The sequence below is a fragment of the Peromyscus maniculatus genome, chromosome 1, assembly GCF_049852395.1.
Source record: "Peromyscus maniculatus bairdii isolate BWxNUB_F1_BW_parent chromosome 1, HU_Pman_BW_mat_3.1, whole genome shotgun sequence".
In the NCBI taxonomy this organism is placed as follows: domain Eukaryota; kingdom Metazoa; phylum Chordata; class Mammalia; order Rodentia; family Cricetidae; genus Peromyscus; species Peromyscus maniculatus.
In genome coordinates, this window is record NC_134852.1 from 210,076,961 (window position 1) to 210,096,404 (window position 19,444).

At 44.5% G+C, this 19,444-nt stretch overlaps 2 protein-coding genes across 22 annotated transcripts in view; one reads left to right on the forward strand and one right to left on the reverse strand.

Moving 5' to 3' along the window:
• Positions 1–2,503, reverse strand: part of Ccdc186 (coiled-coil domain containing 186) — a 33,354-nt gene extending 30,851 nt beyond the window's left edge. Inside the window, exon 1 of one of the 2 annotated variants that reach the window (XM_076563349.1) lies at positions 2,272–2,503. The gene's annotated coding sequence lies outside the window, so the exon portion shown is untranslated. Of the gene's footprint in view, positions 1–1,251; positions 1,764–2,271 lie in introns of those variants that run through there. The other variant, XM_076563353.1, reaches the window with a different exon arrangement.
• Positions 2,504–5,290: 2,787 nt separating this feature from the next.
• The window catches only part of Tdrd1 (tudor domain containing 1), a 43,779-nt gene continuing 29,625 nt past the window's right edge, over positions 5,291–19,444 (forward strand). For 3 of the 20 annotated variants that reach the window (XM_015997154.3, XM_076563358.1, XM_015997156.3), the window contains exons 1-9: positions 7,267–7,511; positions 7,932–8,265; positions 11,359–11,417; positions 14,742–14,886; positions 16,476–16,581; positions 17,326–17,389; positions 18,291–18,398; positions 18,601–18,783; positions 19,209–19,352. In XM_015997154.3, the coding sequence (XP_015852640.2) occupies positions 7,386–7,511; positions 7,932–8,265; positions 11,359–11,417; positions 14,742–14,886; positions 16,476–16,581; positions 17,326–17,389; positions 18,291–18,398; positions 18,601–18,783; positions 19,209–19,352 (1,269 nt within the window). In that variant the 5' untranslated portion in view covers positions 7,267–7,385. Of the gene's footprint in view, positions 5,473–5,593; positions 6,593–7,263; positions 7,512–7,931; positions 8,266–11,358; positions 11,418–14,741; positions 14,887–16,475; positions 16,582–17,325; positions 17,390–18,290; positions 18,399–18,600; positions 18,784–19,208; positions 19,353–19,444 lie in introns of those variants that run through there. The other 17 variants (XM_042265748.2, XM_076563360.1, XM_076563356.1 and 14 more) reach the window with 12 other exon arrangements.

Below are 19,444 nucleotides of genomic sequence, written 5' to 3' on the forward strand. Positions count from 1 at the left end.
TTGGGTAGTTTATACCTCCTGCAGCACTAACACCTCCTGTCTCTGTAACAGGCAATCAGAGTTTTGGTACTTTAGATCTATGCATTTTTACATAACTCTAAAATGGTTTTTAAAATATTAAGGCAGAAAATTGATTTAGAATTCTTAATTTGAAGAGCCTACCAACTGCAATAAAGTCTAAGAAAACACACGTATTTTTATCTCCTTGTTCTTAAAAATCTGAAAACTGAATATAAAAAAATTGATCTCAATTAAAACAGGGATTTGTAAGTTTTCTTTAAGGAGTTGGACTGATGCCTAAATTTAATTTGTCAAGATGTAGTTTATTAAAGACAACAACTATTTATTAGCACTTACTCCCTAATCTTACAGTGAAGGCTCAGCTCACCCACCTCATCAGAAAAGCATTAAGAAATGCACTCCTAACAGTCAGTAGTGTACTGGGTTGTGTCAGCTCTCGGTGTCTAATGCTCCTCTACCCTGATATTTTACTTCTTAGAGCAGAGAAAAACCTCTGTTCACAAAGTTCAACTGAGTTTGAAATGGTGTAAGATTATAGAATCATTTGTAGGTCTAAATTGTCTATCCTAGTGCTGTCTCTAAAATAAATTCTAATAGAACAACTAAACATTGTAAGCCAAGTGATGCTTGTGAGTTTATGAGAAATTCAAAACTTGGCCTTAGTCATTTAGGACAAGAAGTAGAAGAAAACCCTTAGTTTTTACTAAAAGGAACACAAACAGACCAGAATGTGGGGTTAAATATTCTTTCTTACAGTGAGTCAGATAGCTTTTGTAAACTAGGGTAGAATACTACTCTCCTTTCAACTGGAAAGACAATGTTCTAAATTTGGCTCTTGTGCTTCCAACCATCACAGCTTCCTTGAAGAGCTGAGTGGAGTCTGCTGTTACTACAGTCACCATGGTCATAAACGACTTTCAGGACTGGATATGCTAAGCAATCACCAGCTCTGCTTGCCTCACTGAGTAGTATCAAAGGATAATTCTTTAGCTCGTGGGTGAAGGAACTAAATGTTTGAGTGGTCACTGCACCACCACACAGTCTTTCAGTCAGCAAAAGATAAGAATGAAATATCAATCATATATCATGGAACCTCTGTTTAAAAAAACAAAAAAAACTTAAGCTTCTATTATTCTGAATTAGAACAGGCCTTAAAACACAAACACACACACACACACACACACACACACGTCCACGCATCTTCTGGAAGTCTTCCAAAGTTCTACTTACCCATTTCACCGTACAAAGGAGGAATCATTGATGCAATACTACAAGATTTATGGCCTACCCAAAATCTTCACTGAATTTAAAACATAAAAAGACCAAAAAGGAACAAAGACAGACGTAGGCCAATCAACACTGTTGTTTTATTTGTGTGCTCATTAATAAGCAAAGAGCTGGAAAGTAGCTGCACAGACACAGAGCACTTTATACCCAGTGTCCCCGTCTCTGGGTCCTGAATGCCCTCCACAAGATCAACACTGCACACAGACAGGTGAAGTTACAGTCCAGAGGCCACATCCTCACTAAAAAACCCAAGCAACCTAACAGACTGATGTTTCTTTGGGAGGCTACAAGTGTCCCTTTGAGACGCTATCATCCTGATTTGCTTCACAGTTTCCTCGGACAAGCATCCTGCCTATCACTGGAGAAGAAGCAAAAAGCCTGGCCATCAAAGGAACGTAACACAGCGTCTGAAAAGTCTGGTTGGCTGGCATGTTTTTACTACATCCTTCGCTGACGCTCACAAACGGAAGCGGCAGGATTCGAACCCAGGTGTTCTGGATACTCAAGAAAAATCAAGATGTGACTACTGAGCAAGTCACCAACTGCTGGCAGCTGAGCCACCGTAGTTCCAGCTGCATTGTTTCCCGGGGGCTGCTACTTCGAGACTACGGAGGAAGGGGGACATACACTGGACAGGATCCCCCCACGGCTGACGGTGTGCACGGACGGACAGCTGAGGAACGCGGCGTGGCGAACCCGGTCACTCCCCACCCGCAAGAGCCGGGCCTCGGTCCTGTGAGGTCGCAGTCCGCCGGGGACGGCGGTGCCGCCGGGGACCGCGTCCCGGAGACCCCGCGCAGGGCCCCGCCAGCCGCCGTCACCCCGCGCGCGCGGCCCCCCGGGGCTGGAACCACGGGGCCCGACAGCGCACGGAGAACCGCCCGCCCGCCCGCCGCCGCCGCCGAGCCCCGCTCTCCCGCCCGCCGCCCGCCCGCCCGCCCCGGACGCCCCTCGGCCACTCACCGTCCGTCCCCAGCCCCGGGCCGCGCCCTACCGAGGCCGATGGAGCTCCGGCTCCCGGGCCAGCGTCTCCATGGCCGGGTCCCGCCGACACGGGGCGGACGAGGAAGTCACGCGTGGAGACCACGGCCGATCCCTGGCTCCCAACCGAGGTCCCCCTCAACACCCCCGAGGAGCTGACACATCAACAAAGATGGCGGCGACGCCGAAGCCGGCGCGGCTACAGCTGAGGGGGCGGGACTCCCCGGAGGAGCCAATCAGCGCGGCGCGGACCGCGTGACGCCGAGCACCTGGGTGGGCGTGGTTTTCGAAGCACCGCCTCCTTCTGCCCCCGCGGCGCCTAGAGACCTTGCCCAGCAACTCGTCTGCACCCTCACCCACGCCCCAAGGGGGCTGGGGCAGGCTGGCTTTCTTGCCCTTGTCCGGCCGGCTGGTCTGCTCTCGTCCTTCCCTCCCCAAGCCGGGGCTTTCTGTCAAAAGAAGTACTCACTTGCCATCTTCCCTCCTCACCCTTTGGCCGGTCATCTAATGAGTCAGTGGTATAAAGTAATAAAAGAATTCGAGATGTGGCTTCCCGGTTCTGCAAACTTTGCACTGGACGTGGGTGGGCCAAGTCAGCAGCCTACCTGTGCAGGCGAGCATTCATCCTTGGGAGAGATCTGAGCAGCGTTTCCGTAACACCCTTGACTTGCGATCCTCAGTGCCATCGTTTACCCATAAGCTGTGGATGCGTCTGTCTCCTTGCAGAGGACCTAGGCTCCTGAGCTAGGTATCCCAGCAGGTTCCATGGCTGCAAGAAGGGTGTTAATTATCGTGACCAGGTCCAGTTTGGGGGAGGGAAGGAAGGTGAGCAGTTTCAGTCTGGAGGTTCTGGAAACCGCCTCTATCCAGTAAAAAGATGTTTTAAAGTTTAGGGCCATGTAGACTTAAGTCGTGAGTGAAAATAATTAAGACTCGTCTTCAATGGCAATTTGAAAAGCAAAACTTAACTCCTGTTAAACTACTTTCATAGTTGCTGGGGAGGAAAAATATGCAATGCTAAAGTCTTTTCGATAAGAATATGACGCCTCCCTCCTTAAATGATGGTAATGTATTACAACACATTTTGCAATTAAGATGCCTATGACAGATTATGGGTTGGGTGGAGAGTAGTGGCTTACACCTGTTAGCCAGACGCTTGGAAGGTGCAGGATGGAAACACTTTGAGCTTTACCTCCAGGAGACCCTGACTCTAAATACATGCATGCATAGGAAAAGAAGGGTTTGACTTTAAAAACAAATTGGCCAAACATTGCTAGTAAGGTATGTTATTAAAAAAGGAGTGATGAGCAGACACTGTTTCAACATCTCTCACAGCTCCCCAAGGCATTGTTCACCATGCATCACTCTTTTGACAGTGTTCCCACAGATGTCATACAATAAAAATGTCACTTTGCCTCCATGGTCTTCCGAATACTTCACACTCTGTTCCTATCATGAGAGCTGCATCAGACAAACTTCATGATCATGGGGCATGCTTCCAAAAGGCTGATCAGTACTCCCAGTCAGGAGAAACTGCCGCAGTCATGGAAAGATAACTAAATGTAATGTTGGATTCTGGCTCAGAAGATGGATAGTAGTGGACAGGAGTTTAAATAAATTATGGACTTTAGTTAATGACAATAGTTCCTTAAAGGTGAAGACCTTATCCCACTAACATGTCAGAGTAGGAGAAACTGTGTAACTTCATCATGAGAACTCTTTTCCATCCCTTCATTCTGTAAAGGTAAAACTAGTCTAAAAGCAATCTATTAAAAATGAAAAAGGCAATGTCAGGCATGGCAGCTGAATGAAAAATAAATAAAAAAGGAAAGGCATGACTGTTTTTAGGTATGGTGGAGAAGTTTTTTTGTTTTTTTTTTTTTTGTTTTTTGCTTTTGTTTTTGTTTTGTTTGTTTGTTTTAAGAGATTTGAGGAAGAGCATCAGCAGAGGCAGAGACATCTAGGAGAGTCCAGAGAGAACATGACCCTGGTGGAGGGGAGAGCCAGGAGACCAGGAGAGTAAAGGTAAAAGACTGGGTAGCTAAAATGGTTGGGTTATATTGGGAAGGACAGCTCAGCCCCTGGGCTGGAGAAGTTTAGGGTAGGGAGCGGGGTATGCCAGCCATATCCTTTAACAGGTAGGGACTGGGGGATGCTGGGAGAACCTGGAGGCCAGGTCCAATTTGGTATGTTAATTAGGTATCTCAGCCATTTGTTCTGGATTTGAGACCTAACGGTTAGCCCATGCCCTTAACCCCAGCATTCCAGAGGCAGAGTCACGGGGATATCTCTGAGTTCATGGCCACCCTGGTCAAGTAGTAATGGCCAGAGGCAGGTGGATCTGTGGTGAGTTCAGTAATGGCTCCGTTAACATGGCAAATAACAGGCCAGCCAGGGCTTCCATAGTGAGACACAGTCTAAAAAAACAAAACAAGGGAACTGATTCCCAAAAGTTGTCCCCCGACTTCCACATATGTGCCATGGCACAAAATAAATGAAAATGTAAAAAGAATACGGACATAAATCTGGGCAATGCTTTTAAACACTCAAGAAGTGACTGGGATGAAAATGTAGACAAGCCGGGCAGTGGTGGTGCACGCCTCTAATCCCAGCACTGAAGAGGCAGAGCCAGGCGGATCTCTGTGAGTTCGAGGCCAGCCTGGGCTACAGAGCGAGATCCAGGACAGGCACCAAAACTACACAGAGAAACCTTGTCTCGAAAAACAAACAAATGTAGACACGATTGACAATGAGTCCTCTTGAAAGTGGCCGACAGGCACGTGGAGATGCCGTTCTTTTGAATTTGTTAGTAAAGTTTCACACGCACACCCAAAAGCGAGCCCTTAGCTGGGAGGGTCTCTCGAAATTCGCCCCTGGTGCTCCCGGGACCCCTTTCTAGAGAAAGCGAGAAAAGCCCCGCATCCGCGAGCTGCACGGCCGCAAGCACCTGCTTCCCATCAGGGCAGCCTCGCAGCACCTGCAGCCCTGGGCGCGTGGGCGGGGCGGGCGCACGTGGGCGCCGACTGCGCAGGCGCGGGGCCAGCCGCACGCACGAGAGCGGCCTTGGGCAGCCGAGGCGAGGTGAGCGCGGGTGAAGCTCCTGGCTCTGCGGGTATGGCAAATGCCAGCACGACCAGGCTTCCGAGACAAGTCGGGGTCAGCGGCCCTTTCCGCTCTCTCCAGGTCAGGAGCCCGGGCACCAGGGCGCAGGAGCGCGGCGTCAAGGTGGCCTCCGGCTTGGGTCGTTGGGAGCCGGAAGTTGTGAGCTAGACGTTGAGGTCGGGCGTTAAGTCGGGCGTTGAGCGGGCACAGGACCTGCACTTGGGAGAGCTTTGCCAATAGGTTTGGGTGTGGCTGGATCCTGACTGGGTTAGAGGGACCCAGTGCCCAGGAACTGGGGTGTGGGCAAGCAGGGGCCCGGAGCTCGGTTTGGAAACAAAGTGTCCAAAGCGGTTTGGTTTGGTTTGGTTTCTTTGGTTTTCTTTTCACCCAAAGACGGGTGGATTCGGTGCTTTGAAGTCACACTGGAGCGCTGTTTGCTTGTACTCCTTAGGTCTCTCCCTAAACCCTCTTGCCTCCTATAGCATCTGCAGGGTCACCAGGGTATAAGCCGGAGCACTCGTTAATGCATCCGCTGTGTGCCAATCGCTCTTCTTGGCACTTGGCTTTTCCAGGGCCCCAGCTGTAAATAAGTTTCTCCTGTTGGGCCTCTGGAGTTAAAGCAATCAGAGGTCTTTGTTTCCCTGCTAACGCGGGAACTGCAGAATTAGGTATCTGACCCGGATTCTCAAGTGGGTGCTGGGCCCGAGTCTGGTCTGGTGGGTGGAGGGGTGACAAGTTGGTTCAATTTACCAGTCACTCGCGTTTAGAAGTAAAGAAATATACTTTAACGCCGAGATTACTTCTATTTTAAACATGCGAATTCCCCTGGGTATAATGGTTTACCACTGAAATCCCAGCACTGATCAGGGTCGAGGCAGAAGGATGGCAAGTTCAAGGCCAGCAAACAAAATCTTGCAAACTCCTTCCTCATGACACAAAGAAAAAAAGTTGGAGTGTGTATCTGTGATGGAGTGATTGCTGTTTGTATCTGTCTGTGTCCTGAGAGAGTTGTTTGCTGCTCTTCGCAGGGAGGAGGGTATTATAGAGCAGCCTCCATTGCCCTGGGTGGTTTACCTCCAGTCCCTTGTCCAATCCTCATGATTAGTGTTGAGGAAGTTACTGCGTCTGTCTGCGTTTTATAGTCACTAAATCCTAGAAAGATGAAATGGTTTGAGCAAAATAGCATCGCTAAATGAGGAAGGTAAGGCTTGGATCTGATTTCAGAGATCTTGCTCTCCTGAACCACTGAGTTGCAGCTCTGAAACAGCTTTTTGCATAGAATGTCTCCTGAAATGCACAAGGCCACCAAGGAGGCAAGAGCCAGCTTGGAGGAGGAAAACTGTCTCAAGTCTGGGCTGGGGTGTTTGGGGCAGTGTTTGCTGGCATGCTAGACTGAGGGCATTCACAGCGTAGATTATACATGGTGTATGTTAAGATGAGGACCACTGAGGCACTGGAAAGTATCAGAAATACCTTGGATTTCTGCATATTTGAATCTGAATTAGTGTTTTTGGATGTTGCATGTTCAGAAAACCTTTTCTGTGGATGTGTTGTTTTCATGGCTCCCAAATTCATTATCTCTTATTATTGTCAGGATTGTATTAAAATATATCTAATTTAAAACAATAAATAGAAGTTTTAGGATACAAAAGCATTTTTCTGCTGTTTGTTTGTTCAAAGCCACCTTAAGTGACATTTTGTTTCTGGCTCCTGCTCCCTTTGGAGGTTTTGGAAGAATCGGCAGTTTCACCTGCGTGGTACATGTCACTGCCGAGAAGAGGAGTCGTGGTTCTGCTGCAGGGGCTTCCCTCCAGGCAGGGAATGCAGTCGCGTCCTTAGGGTGACAGGCAAACCTCCAGCCAGCAGTGTGCGGCAGGTGTGCCTCCCAGGCCCTTGCAGCCACTGCAGCATGGGAAACTTGCAGCAAGTCACTCGTTTTCAGAGGAAGCTACACACATAGGTCCTTGAAAGAGATACATTTTTATTTTCAGCTTATGAAGCTCAGCTGGAGATTGTCAAAGCAGATGCTTGATGAAGTCAGAGAGAACAGGGGTCAGCTGAGCGGACTCGAGGAAGATGGCTCTGATGAGCAGGCAGGTGGGAGAGGCAGGGCCTTCGGGGTAAGTGGTAGTTCATGATGTTAGAGTCGGCCTGGCAAAAGGTAGGAAGCAGAGTGAGTAGCAGCTTGATTTAAGTGATAGACTGTATCATACTCCACTAGGAAGAAGTAGGCTTCACACAGGAAATAGTGTTTTCAATTGTGAAAGGGCTTTTCTGTCCCTGGTACTTCAGAATAAAGAATGGTGTGGATCTCTGAGACGACACTTTTCATGCTCAAGTGGGTGTAAGTGAGTCTACCAAGCCTGGAATTTATACTTATAAGTAAATATTTGTGTACTGTATTCCAGATTTTGATAGCAAGGTTAAGTCTGCATGGTATTGTTTATAGGAATTATCTGATATAAAATGTTTGAAAACAGTCCCCTGGGTTTATAGTTCTACTTTGGCAATTCACCTCTTGAATATATTTCTTTCCTCAGACTTCAATGAATATTAACTTGCCACCTAATATGATGCCACGAAATAATTTGGAAGCCTCTACTTGTAAAATGGCAGAGCCATTTAATTTTGAGAAAAAGGAAAGCAAGCTTCCACCACAGGACTCACTAAGAAGCCCTGTAGCACAGCATAACCATCCCAATTTCAGACTCAAAAGCCCAGAGAGTGGAAATAAAAAGAACAGTTTCTTGCTTTGTGAGCAAAGCAAACCGTATTTAACTAGTCAGGAAGACAATTCGGTGATCTCTTCAAACCCTGCTTGTATCAATGGAGAAGTCTGTGGGACCAAAGGAGACCGGAAGACATTACCAACAGGTGAGTGAGAGCTGCACCCTTCCTACGCGATTCTGATGGCTTGTTTGACTTCATTTAAGACTGAATGCCGGTGGGATAACAGTGCCAATGACTACAGAAGAGCTCTTGCATCTGATTATTATTTAGATGGGAAAGCAACTACCAAGGAGTGTCCTTGGATTCATTAATCGCAGAAAAGATTCCACAGAAGGGAATGACTACAGATGACCTCCCCCAGGGATGTGGAAAGGATGGATTGTGGTGTTTTATAATGGGAATTGTGAAATTGACTTAAAACTGTCTTGCACATAGTAGTCCACAGACATGTAGTTACAATGTTAATAGTTTCATGTGATTTGCTTTAAAATAATTTTTTTTCCCTGATTCTGAAAGCTTTCTCTTTAAAGAGAGGAGGGCCTAGTAGGATTTAATATCTGGATGTGTGAGATGTGCTCTTTTAATGCTGTGTTAATCCAGTCCAAAGTGTGACCCTTGGACTCGAGGAAGCCCTTAAGTCAAAACTAAAGATGTACGTACGAACTGCTTTTACCTCATAGCTCAGTTTAGGTCCAGCACCAGCCTGGGCTAGTTAGTGGTCCTTGAGTGTTTTCATTGCCATGAACTAGTAAGCAAACTCAGAAATGCCAGTTTTGTTAAAAAAAATACTTTCTATGGAATAATGAAAATTACCATGTTAAACCTTAATGTTTTGTGTAGAAGTATCTTTTTTGTATTTTGTACAAGGAAGAAAGGAATGCTCCCAATTTATGGCAAAGCATAGGACTGTAACCTAAAAAAGGATGCCAGGCCTCCTTCAGACTTAAGTTTTGAGAAACCATTTTGCAAACAGCTAACAGTTTGTTACTGAAAGGGCAACAGAAAATATTTTGCACTAAGTTAAAACACTGTTAAGGTAAATTAGAATCTCAGGTACATCTGCCTGCCTTTAAGAGCTTCATGCATGGTAATGCTGACATTGGACATCAACATCGACATGTTGACATGCCAACATCGGACAACTCTTGGAAACTGAGTAAACCAGTGTTCTCCACTGAAGTGTGAACTGAATAATGCAACTGTAGAAGTTACTGACGTGGTCTGGGGCTCCACACTGTATTTTTATATAATATATGTATGTATATATATATTATATTATATAAAATAAATTCTTCTCACCTAACGTATTCTGAATAGGGTTTCCCCTCTTGCAACTCCTTCCAGACCCACCCACCCAACTGCACACTTTCTCTTATCTCTTTAGAAAACAGTCAAACCAGATTTTTTTTAAAGCACAAGAAACTCACAAAACTCATAAACACAAAATCAGAAACCATAATATATAAGCAAAAGATTAGTAACACATACACACACACACACACACACACACACACACACACACACACACACAGAGTAACATGAGAAAACATCCACAGGCATACCATGGAACCCACTTTATGTTGACATCGACTGCTGGCCTGAGGCTGCCCTCCCATGTGGTTAATTACCCAGTCAGATTCCTTTGTAAGTAGACAGAGGTCAGTTGCAGATAGCTTCTTGGTTAGGAATGGAAATCCTGTCTACTTCCCCCTCTCAGGGCTGAGATTCCACTGGCTTGGACCTGTGCAGGCCCTGTGAATGCCGCTACCATCTCTGAGTTCATGTGTGTCAGCAGGTGTCTGTTTCCTTGGTGTCTTTCATCCTCTCTGGTTCTTAGAACCTTTCCACTTCCTCTTCCTCACAGATCTCTGAGCCCTGAGGAGAGGAGTTTGAGAAAGACATCCCATTTAGGATCCAGTGTCTCAAAGTGGGACGCCGTATTAGTTCCCATCTGCTGTGCGGGGCTTCTCTGGTGGTGGCTGAACAAGGCCCTCATCTCTGGGTATAGAAGAATGCTAAGAGTCATTTTATTGCTATGTTCCTCTAGCAGAACAGTAGTATTTGTTTTCCCCCTAGGTTCATGGCCTTCCTAACTTCTTGGCCACCTTGGCAGTGTCAAGCATGGACTCCATTTCATGGGTGGGCCTTAAATCCCAATCAAAGGGTAGTGAGTTGGTTATTCTCACAATATATTGGTGCCACTATCACACCAGTGTATCCTGAAGGCAGGTCACCTGTCGTAGACTTCAGGGTTTGTAGCTGGCCTGGTGTTTACCTTTCCCCTCTGGTAATGTGCCGAGTGCCTCCTAGTGCCATGAACACGAGTCAGTAGGAGTGAAGGCTATAGTGAGGCGCCAGCTTGACTTCTCTGTGTTCAGTGATATGTAAGTGTTGTCTTAAGTAGTAGGGTTTTACCATCAATTTGTGGAGAGTAACCAGTAGTCTTAAATACCCCAAGATGTTTGGAAATTTTCCATGGAGTCACTTGGCCAACGACTCAGCTAGATGTAATCCATCCCTGGCACTGGAGATTTCACTTGGTGGTTAAAGTTGGGGCACTGCCTCCCATGTTATTTTTGGTGACTCCATTTTGATTTCTTTTATACATGTATGTATTTTAAGAAGCTTTTACAGTAGTAGGTTTCCGTACAACCCCTCAAATGGTCCATAGTGTGAGTTGTTCCTCTCCTCTCCCTCCTTAATCCCTCTTCCCCCTCCCTGTTTAATCCTCCTGTATATTAGCACTAATTCTTAATCTTCATTTGAGTACTGATGTGTGATTAGAGGAAAAGCATTAACAGTTACCTGAGAAGAGCATTTGACGCTCCTTTCCTGTCTGAGGCCATATTCTTTTGAGATACTTAAAAGCAGTATGTCATGGGTGACTGCGTGTAGAGGAGAAAGCATGCAGGAATCCAACTAACTTGTTAGGTTATTCATTTAAACACTGCAAAATTGTAGTCATCAAAAGGTATGAGAGTGTCTTTCTGACTGGAGAAAGGTTCACAGTGGGAGAAGCTTGACTATTGAGTCAAGAAATGATATGCATACCTGTAACCCTAGCAAATTCTTTCTTTCTGCCAGAAAAAGGAAGATGTTGTTTGCTTTTTTGTAGTGTGGCTGGGAGGTTGTTAGGGGGAGAGCTACTGCTTGGGCCTCACGGAGTTGCTATTTTACATTATCGGAGGTGAAAAGTAGTACTTGGCATTTGATAGGAATTGTATCTTCCTCTCCTAGGAAACCCAGTGTCGCCATTAAGCCTTGAAAACAGTTCGCCACCCAACCAAGTCAAAACTGTAAGTTTCTTTTTTCCATCCTCACATTTTTTGGACTGTGCTACTAAAGAGGCATTTTCCTTTTTGTTAGGATTCAAGGTCAAGTTTACTTCTCTCTAGTCTAGAACCCTTCTTAGGGAAAAGTCCTTTTGTTTAACTGTAGATTCCCATGCAGGCAGGTGTTAGGGTTAGAGTGAGGTCCTGTGTAACCTTTATCTGGGGACCTCCAGGATCATAGCCTGCACTAATGGAGAACAATGCTGTCACCATAGGGTCCCTTCCGTGCCTTTCTGTGGCCGCCTCCATAGGCTCTGCTCCTCCTTGAACCCCAGCAACTGCTCCTCAGTGGATCCAGAGTTCTACAGTTTGTCATCTTGAGAATGTTTTCTTGGTGGAATTCTATTACATGCTTTTCTCTCTCTGAGTAATTCCTTGGAGATTGGGCTGGATTTTTAGTATTTTATTATGTGATGAAAAGTCAGTGATATACTGAAGAAATGTTTGGCTTTTGTCCATTTTCTAATTTGGTTAAGTTTTTTTTTCTTTAAAGATTTATTTATTTATTATGTATACAGTGAGTGTTCTGTCTGCAGGCCAGAAGAGGAAGACAGATCTCATTGTAGATGGTTGTGAGCCACCATGTGGTTGCTGGGAATTGAACTCAGGACCTCTGGAAGAACAGCCAGTGCTCTTAACCTCTGAGCCATCTCTCCAGCCCATTGTTTAAGTTTTTTAACTTAAATTTTGAAAATTCTTTTTATGCTTCAGAATCCAAGGTTTTTTTTGTTTGTTTTTGTTTTTTAATGAAGCATGGTTTGTCTGGCCTTGCTCCTGCCTCCAGCCTTGTCTTTTCATCTCCTGTTGAAGCCTTTTGCAGAACAAAAGGCTTCATTTAGAAGATATCTGGTGATCAGATTCTTCTGTGAGTGTTGAACCTTGGGTGTTAAGACTGTAAACTCTTTGCTACTCTAGATCACTCAGACATGTTCCTCTTGAGAATGTTTCATGGTTTTGTATTTTGATCTCTTTTGAGCTAATTTTGTTTAAGGAGCTTGGGTTGTGGTTAGTCTTATTTGTAGGTATCCTGTTGTCCTGGGTGTTGTTTGTGGGAAGGTTAGCTTTTCTTGATTGAGAGTGAGTCACGTCATTGGAGGATAGTCTGAAGTTCTAGACACCACAGAGCATCTCTGCTCCTCAGGGCTTTCCATTCATTTTCTGTCCTCCAGCCAACATCATGGTCACATAGCCAGAGAAGTCCTAAAATTGCACTGATCATTCAACTTTATTTTGTTTTCAAGAAAAGTTTCTTTGCCTTCACACGATTGATTAGAATAATCTTGCTCCCATATCTACAGAGTAATGCTGTTCTGACTTTGGCCGGAACAGCATTAACCCTGTCCTCGGATGGAGAGTTAGGCACCTTTTCCGTACTCAGCCTTCTCGTGGAGACACTCATGTCTCCACTTGTGTGGCCTTTGATTTCTTTCACTCTGCGGTTTTTAGCGTCTCTGTGTTAAATCTGTGTCGATTTATGCTGAAGAATGCTTTTTGAGTGATTACATTTATGTGTCCTTGAGTTTATTGCTAAGAAGCAGAAACAATAGGGCTTTCTATTTCGCCTTGTGTCTTTGTTGAAGTCATTTATTTTGGGAATCAAGAATATTTACTATAATGATTAATATAGTGACTGATAGTTTAGTCTGTTATTTTTGTGGGTTACATTAATATCTTAATTGTACCTCTGAAATAAATAGCATGTGGTCATGGGATATTAACTTTTTACTGTTTGTGTGGTTGATGTCAATGAAATATTGACCTCAATAAAAGTATTCTCTTCTGTTTCCTCAAAAAGACACAGTACATTATTTTTGTTACTGAAATATTTGGTATAATTCTCTAGTGAAAATTTTGTCATTTTTTGAGGGGGGGGCCTTAAACTGTGATGGAATTTCCTTAATATTTATAACTCTGTTCAAAGTATTTCATGTTGTGTTTGTTTATAAATTTTAAAAACTGGTCTGTATTACTTATGTAGTCAATGTTTATGTATGCTGAGTTCAGTCTGTTCTGGATTAGTTATGTTTGTATGGTATGTTGTCCAGTTGTATTCCATTTTATTTATTTTACTTGGAGATATCAAGTCATTGACTTGGTACTTTTGTTCATGTGGTGCTCTTGATTTTTCTCTCAATGGAGCTTTGACAGTGTCCCATAAGTTTTGATAACTTGTATTTTTTTTTCCTGTCCAGTTGGCTTAACTCATCCTCTGAGACCCACATGTTATTTAGAAGACTGTTTTTGAGTTTCCAAGTGTTTTGCATAATGAACTTATTACCTTCTGAGTGTTCATTCCCGAATAGTGTTTATTGTGGTTGGAGAAATCTCTGTGTGATTTCTATTTCAACCATCCTTTCTTAGCTCCATGCTCCTTTTCTTGTGCTGGAGATGGAACCTGGCTCTCCTGAATGGTAAGCACAGGAGACATACGTCTCTGAGCTGTGCCCCATCCCTCAAGTCTTTAAAGTTAGGTTACAGGCTTGCTGTTAGTATTCTGTTAGCACTTGAAGAGAATGCGTGTTCTGCCTTTGTTGGTTACAGTGGCTAAATGTGCATCCCTACCAGGGCCTGTTGACTGACGGCGATGCCGAGTTCTGATTCTTGTTGTTCTTCGGTCTAGTCTGTCAGTTGTTGGCAGCGAACATTTCCATCTCCAGCTCTACTCACTGACTCTTGCTCTTCTCAGTTATACTTCATCTCATGGAGCTTTGCTATTGACCCCTTACAAGCCTAGGGTTGTGAGGTCATCTTGAGGATTGACTGGTTGTATTCCATCCTCTGTGGAAATTCTCTCTCCTTTGTAATCTTTTATCTGATAGTAACACACTGTCCCCTGGTCTCTGTTAATTCACGTTCATGAGGTAATGTTTCATCTTTTTACTACTTGAATTTCTCACACAAGATATATTTCAGTGACCTCTCATTAATCTGTTTACCCATATTGAAAGTTTTTCTGCCACCCATATCTCCCTTGAATTCTTGTGGGTTAATTGAACACTTCATAACTTCGTTTTGATTGGTACATATCTCTGAATAGGTTTCCTAGTAGTTACTGTAAATTTTACGTTATATACATAAAACTTGGGGGGGGGGCGGTCATCATTTTACCAATTGAGCATAGTTAGTGCTTCTCTGCTCCCTTTCAGAGTTGACCTTATGCTTGCTTTGTATGCTAAGTTGAGGGTTTCAGTTGTATGTAAAAGTCTTACCCACACTGTTACCAGCGAGGCAGTCCCATGTGTAGAGCTAAAGAGACATTCTAATACTGCTGTTCTTTGTTCTTCATAGAAGCCCAACAATAACGTGTCTCCTGAAAAATCAAAAAAATCCCACAAGTTGTTTGAGAATGCCTTGTCTGTAAATAATCCAGCACTCTTCAACTCTCTAGGACCACCCCTGCGGTCAACAACCTGCCATCGCTGTGGTCTGTTTGGTAAGCAAGTTTACTTTTGATGCCCACAGGATGGTCTTTCTGTGCATTTAGGAATGTTTTATCATGATGAGCATTAAACACATGACTATAAATGGTGTATGTAATGTTGTCTGTCCGTTCATCTCCAACAGCCTGTTGATCTTCATATGCCTTCCTGTTCCTCCTGCTTTCTCACTGAGTTATTAATCTTAGGATTTTTAAAAAAGATTACATGCCCTGAAATGCACAAACACACATCTTAATAAGATAGAACCTGCTTTCTTGTCCCTCCCCTATCATTCTACCTGCCCCCCCATTGTGTTGTGCACTGTCACATGAATAGAATTACATAGCCATGGGCCCATTTGTTTACATTTCATTTCATTTCGAGTGGTTATCAGATTAATCTGTCAATGGATTTATCACTGACTAATGTTTGTTGAGCAGTAGTAATTGTATGATTGTATCAGAGTGTTTTGCAGTTGATTTGCTAAAATGAACAACAGGTGGCGGTGCACCTTTGCTGTGTAGAATGTGGTATTTTGGGAGGTTGTCTGTCTGTCTGTTCTTGGTAAGAGAAGTTGTGCTCATGTCTGTCTTTTGGCTCTGGTGGGTAGAGCTCTCAGCATCTTTGCCCCAGGCTGTGGAGGCCTCTGGGTGTCCACCCAGGAGTAGACATGTGAGACAAAGGTTATAAGGAACCACAAAGCACTTCCCACGTCACTTTCCATGGTCATGACTTCTGCTTGTCCAGTGTCTTTGTCAGTGTTTGTGGTGGTGTCTGTGACAAAAGCCTTCCCCATGGTAGACGATGTGGCTCATTGTTCTGGTCTGTCGGCTCCTCAGGACCTGCCATCTTTACCAACTTTTCTGTAAGCTTACTGGCTGCTTGGAAATGCAGTTTTTTTATTTTTAGAATTGAAGCATTTAAGATCTTTTTGTTTCTTAGTTTTAGATTGTTTTCCTTCCCCCTGGAGGCTGATAGGATTTTATTTCAAAAGTGTCCCTGTTTCCCCAGGTGTAACGCTTCACTATTTTGTTTTTAATGACACACGAAAATCATTTCCTGTGCCCGCCGTGTCTTCCCACCCTGGCACCCTGTGCCTCCGTTTCCCATTTTGCAATGTGTGTTCCAGGCTGTCCTGGAAGTCTGCATCTCCAGCCTGAGCTTGAGCTCACTCTCAGCCTTGTTTTTCTTTCTGCATTTGAGAGAGCCTGAAAATTCTTCCCAGGGCCTGACCCTGAACAGCCTGGTGTCTGCACCGTCTTCCTCAATGATTAATTAGCACAGTGATGTCTGGCCAACCTCAGCTCTCAAGTGTTTTGTGTATATATATATATTTTTAAAATGATCAGTTTTTATTTTATGTGTGGGTATTTTATTTGTGGGTATTATGTGACTGTTTTCCATGTACGTGATCCATTGCTTGAGGAAACTAGAAGAGGGCAGGCTATCCCCTGGAACTGAAGTTAGAGGGTTGTAAGCCACCATGTGGGTGATGGGAATTGAACCTGGGTCCTTTGGAAGAGCAGTCATTGCTCATAACCACTGAGGTATCACTCCAGCCCCCTCTTCAGTGCCTCAGACTGAGACTGGCTGTGCCCCACAGGCTCACTGAGGTGTTCCCAGTGCAAGCAGACATACTACTGCTCCACGGCGTGCCAGAGGAGGGACTGGTCTTCCCACAGCACCATCTGCAGACCTGTACAGCAAAGGTGAGCACTGTTGGTTCCCCACTGGGACAGTGAAGGCACGCTCTGATGAATGGGGTTTCCTGAACGAGGCAAACCCAAGCCGTGTGTGTGGCGGTGCTTTGCCTGCTTACAAGTCTGAAGCATTAGCTAGTGCTTAGCAAGATTTAGAGCCTCAAGTGAATTTTTATTTCAGATTCATTTTATTTGTGTGTGTGTGTGTGTGTGTGTGTGTGTGTGTGTGTACACCACATGTGTGTCTGATGCCTGAGGAAGTAGTGAGTTTCCATGTGGGTGCTGGGAATTGAACCTGGGTCCTTTGCAAGAACAAATGCTCTTAACTGCTAAGCCAACTCGCCAGCCCCTCATCTGAATTTCTAATGCTAGAATTTCATGGTGCCCACTTGTTGTCATGTGTATGTTCCTGGGTGTTAGTGTTGCACCCTCACCGTGACTCATGAGGTGTGGTCTAGTCTGTACACCAGTTGTCTATGGGATGCAAGGACTGTCCGTATTTCATAGACAAGGACACCAAAGCCTGGGCTGCTCTAGGCCTTCTCATTGGGGGCTTTAGAGTACACACTGCACACACTCACGGTGGACTGTCCGCGTCGTATCAGGTTACTGTCCTCTGCTATCGACATCACTCTCTGCAAGTTTTTGCTCTCCTAAATTTTGGTGGTTGAGAATTAACAAAATTGAGATTTATGACCTCTTTATTACAGTTTCTTTGTACTGTAAATATTATAATCAGTTGTCTTATTTCAGTTTGCACAAGCTTGAAGATAATAAATCACCGTTTGAAACGAAGAGCACTGAAGGGAAAAATGAGGTAGGACATGTTTTAGCATTGAGATAGATTTCAAACAACTCCTTTATGAAGAGGACTCGAGCAAGCTAAGATGTTTGAACTTACACAGCATGACTGTGTTTATTTCTAAACAAAACAAAACCTTAGTAATTTCACATAGGGGTGGGGTGGGGTGGCTGCTTGGGACTTTTGAGAATTGCTTATTTCCAGTCTTTCCTCAAAATGTTGTTGAGACAGCCATGTTTCTGTATAACATAATGTGGACTACTACCGAGCCCTTGCTTTACAGCCCCGTTAGTACAGTTCTCCATCTGTGGGTCTTCCATTCTAGGCCTGTCTCTCTTCTGTTTTATGTTAGCTCTCCCCCATTTAGGTAACAATATGGACCAAAGCATTCATACTGCCATTGTGTCCAATTCATATTCATAGAGAATTCTCATCTCTCTGTAGCTGCTACTACCTTCTACTGGAAAAAAAAAACACTTCAGTATTCATAAAACACTAACGGTAGACATTTAAACTGAAACATTGCCAGGTATAGTGGCTTGCACCTGCAAACCCAGCATTTAAGAGGCTGAGGCAGGATGGTAGCTTTGAGTTCTAGGCTAGCTAAGTCTATATAATTTCAGGTCAGTCTGCATTGCAGAGTGAGAGTCTATTTCAAAAACCAAAATAAACATTCTTAAATGTTAGGTGGATTAATCTGTGTAACTGCCTGAAGGATATCTTGCCTGTCACTCACTTACTCACTCCTGCTTTGGATCCCTGGGTTGTGTGCCCTGCCTGTGAAAAGTGGCTCATAGTTCTTAGAGGCCTTCCCAGCTCCTATGCTTTCTTATTTATGCTTAAAGTGGAAGACTTTGTGGCCACCATGCCATCAAAAGTCATGCCTGTAGTCACAGCTTTGTGTGCTTTTCCCAAGCAGAGTGAGTGTCCCCTTGGGATTACTAAAGACATGACTACTGGTACTGAGAGAGTGATGCTTTCTGACTTGAGAAGTCTCCAACTCAAGAAAACCATGGAAATAAAGGTATTTGTTTTTGCTTACATGGAGAGAGAGCTAAAGAACTGCTGGGTTTTATTCCTTGTTTGTTGTTACTTACACTGAGTTTACCGTGTAACTAAGCACACCTGATGAAATCAATGAAAATTATGAAAACTGTGCACTACTTTTCTCTATAGTAGGTATAAAATTTAAGGAACTCGTTTTGTGTTTTTTCTGTCTTTGAAAGGGCACAATTACTGAATTCAAGCACCCAAGTAACTTTTATGTCCAGTTGTATTCTTCGGAGGTTTTAGAATACATGAACCAACTCTCTACAAGCTTGAAAGAAACATATGCAAATATGGTGCCTGAAGATGGTTATCTGCCTGTTAAGGGGGAAGTTTGTGTTGCCAAGTACACGGTTGATCAGGTAACCACTGACGATGCTTCAGCTTACCTTGTTGGGGCCACTTCATGAAGACAGAAGCCATTAAAGCTGCAGGAGTTGGCTTGGGGCAAACTGGCGTCACCCTAGTCACACTCCTCCCAGCCCTGGCCCCCAGGCTTCTGCTGCTTCCTCCCCAAGTGACTGTGTACCTGCTGCTTGCTAGCCTTCAAAGTCACGCTTGTGTGTGGCTGAGGCAGTGTGTGGTAGTCATCTGGGCTAGAAGGACTCTCGAGTTGTCCTAATTAGACCATCTTAGGGATTTCTCATCAAAAGGATATTGACTCTTTGAGTGCCTACAGAGGAAATGGGAACCTTTCATTTGTCTGCCCTTAGGCTAGTTGATGGCTTCTTAGACTAGGATTGTGAGATTCTGTTTTAAAGTACAACGTCACCTCTTTCCCTTGCAGACCTGGAACAGAGCGATAATACAAGGCATTGATGTGTTACAGAAGAAGGCTCAAGTCTTGTACATTGACTACGGAAATGAAGAAGTAATTCCCATAGACAGAATCCACCCGCTAAACAAGAGCATTGACTTGTTTCCTCCTTCTGTGAGTCTCTTCTTCGTAAATCCCTGCCCTCATCCCCGGGAGCAGGCCTGTGCTCCGTGGATGCAGTGTGTGCTGCTGTTTTCCTGTCTCTG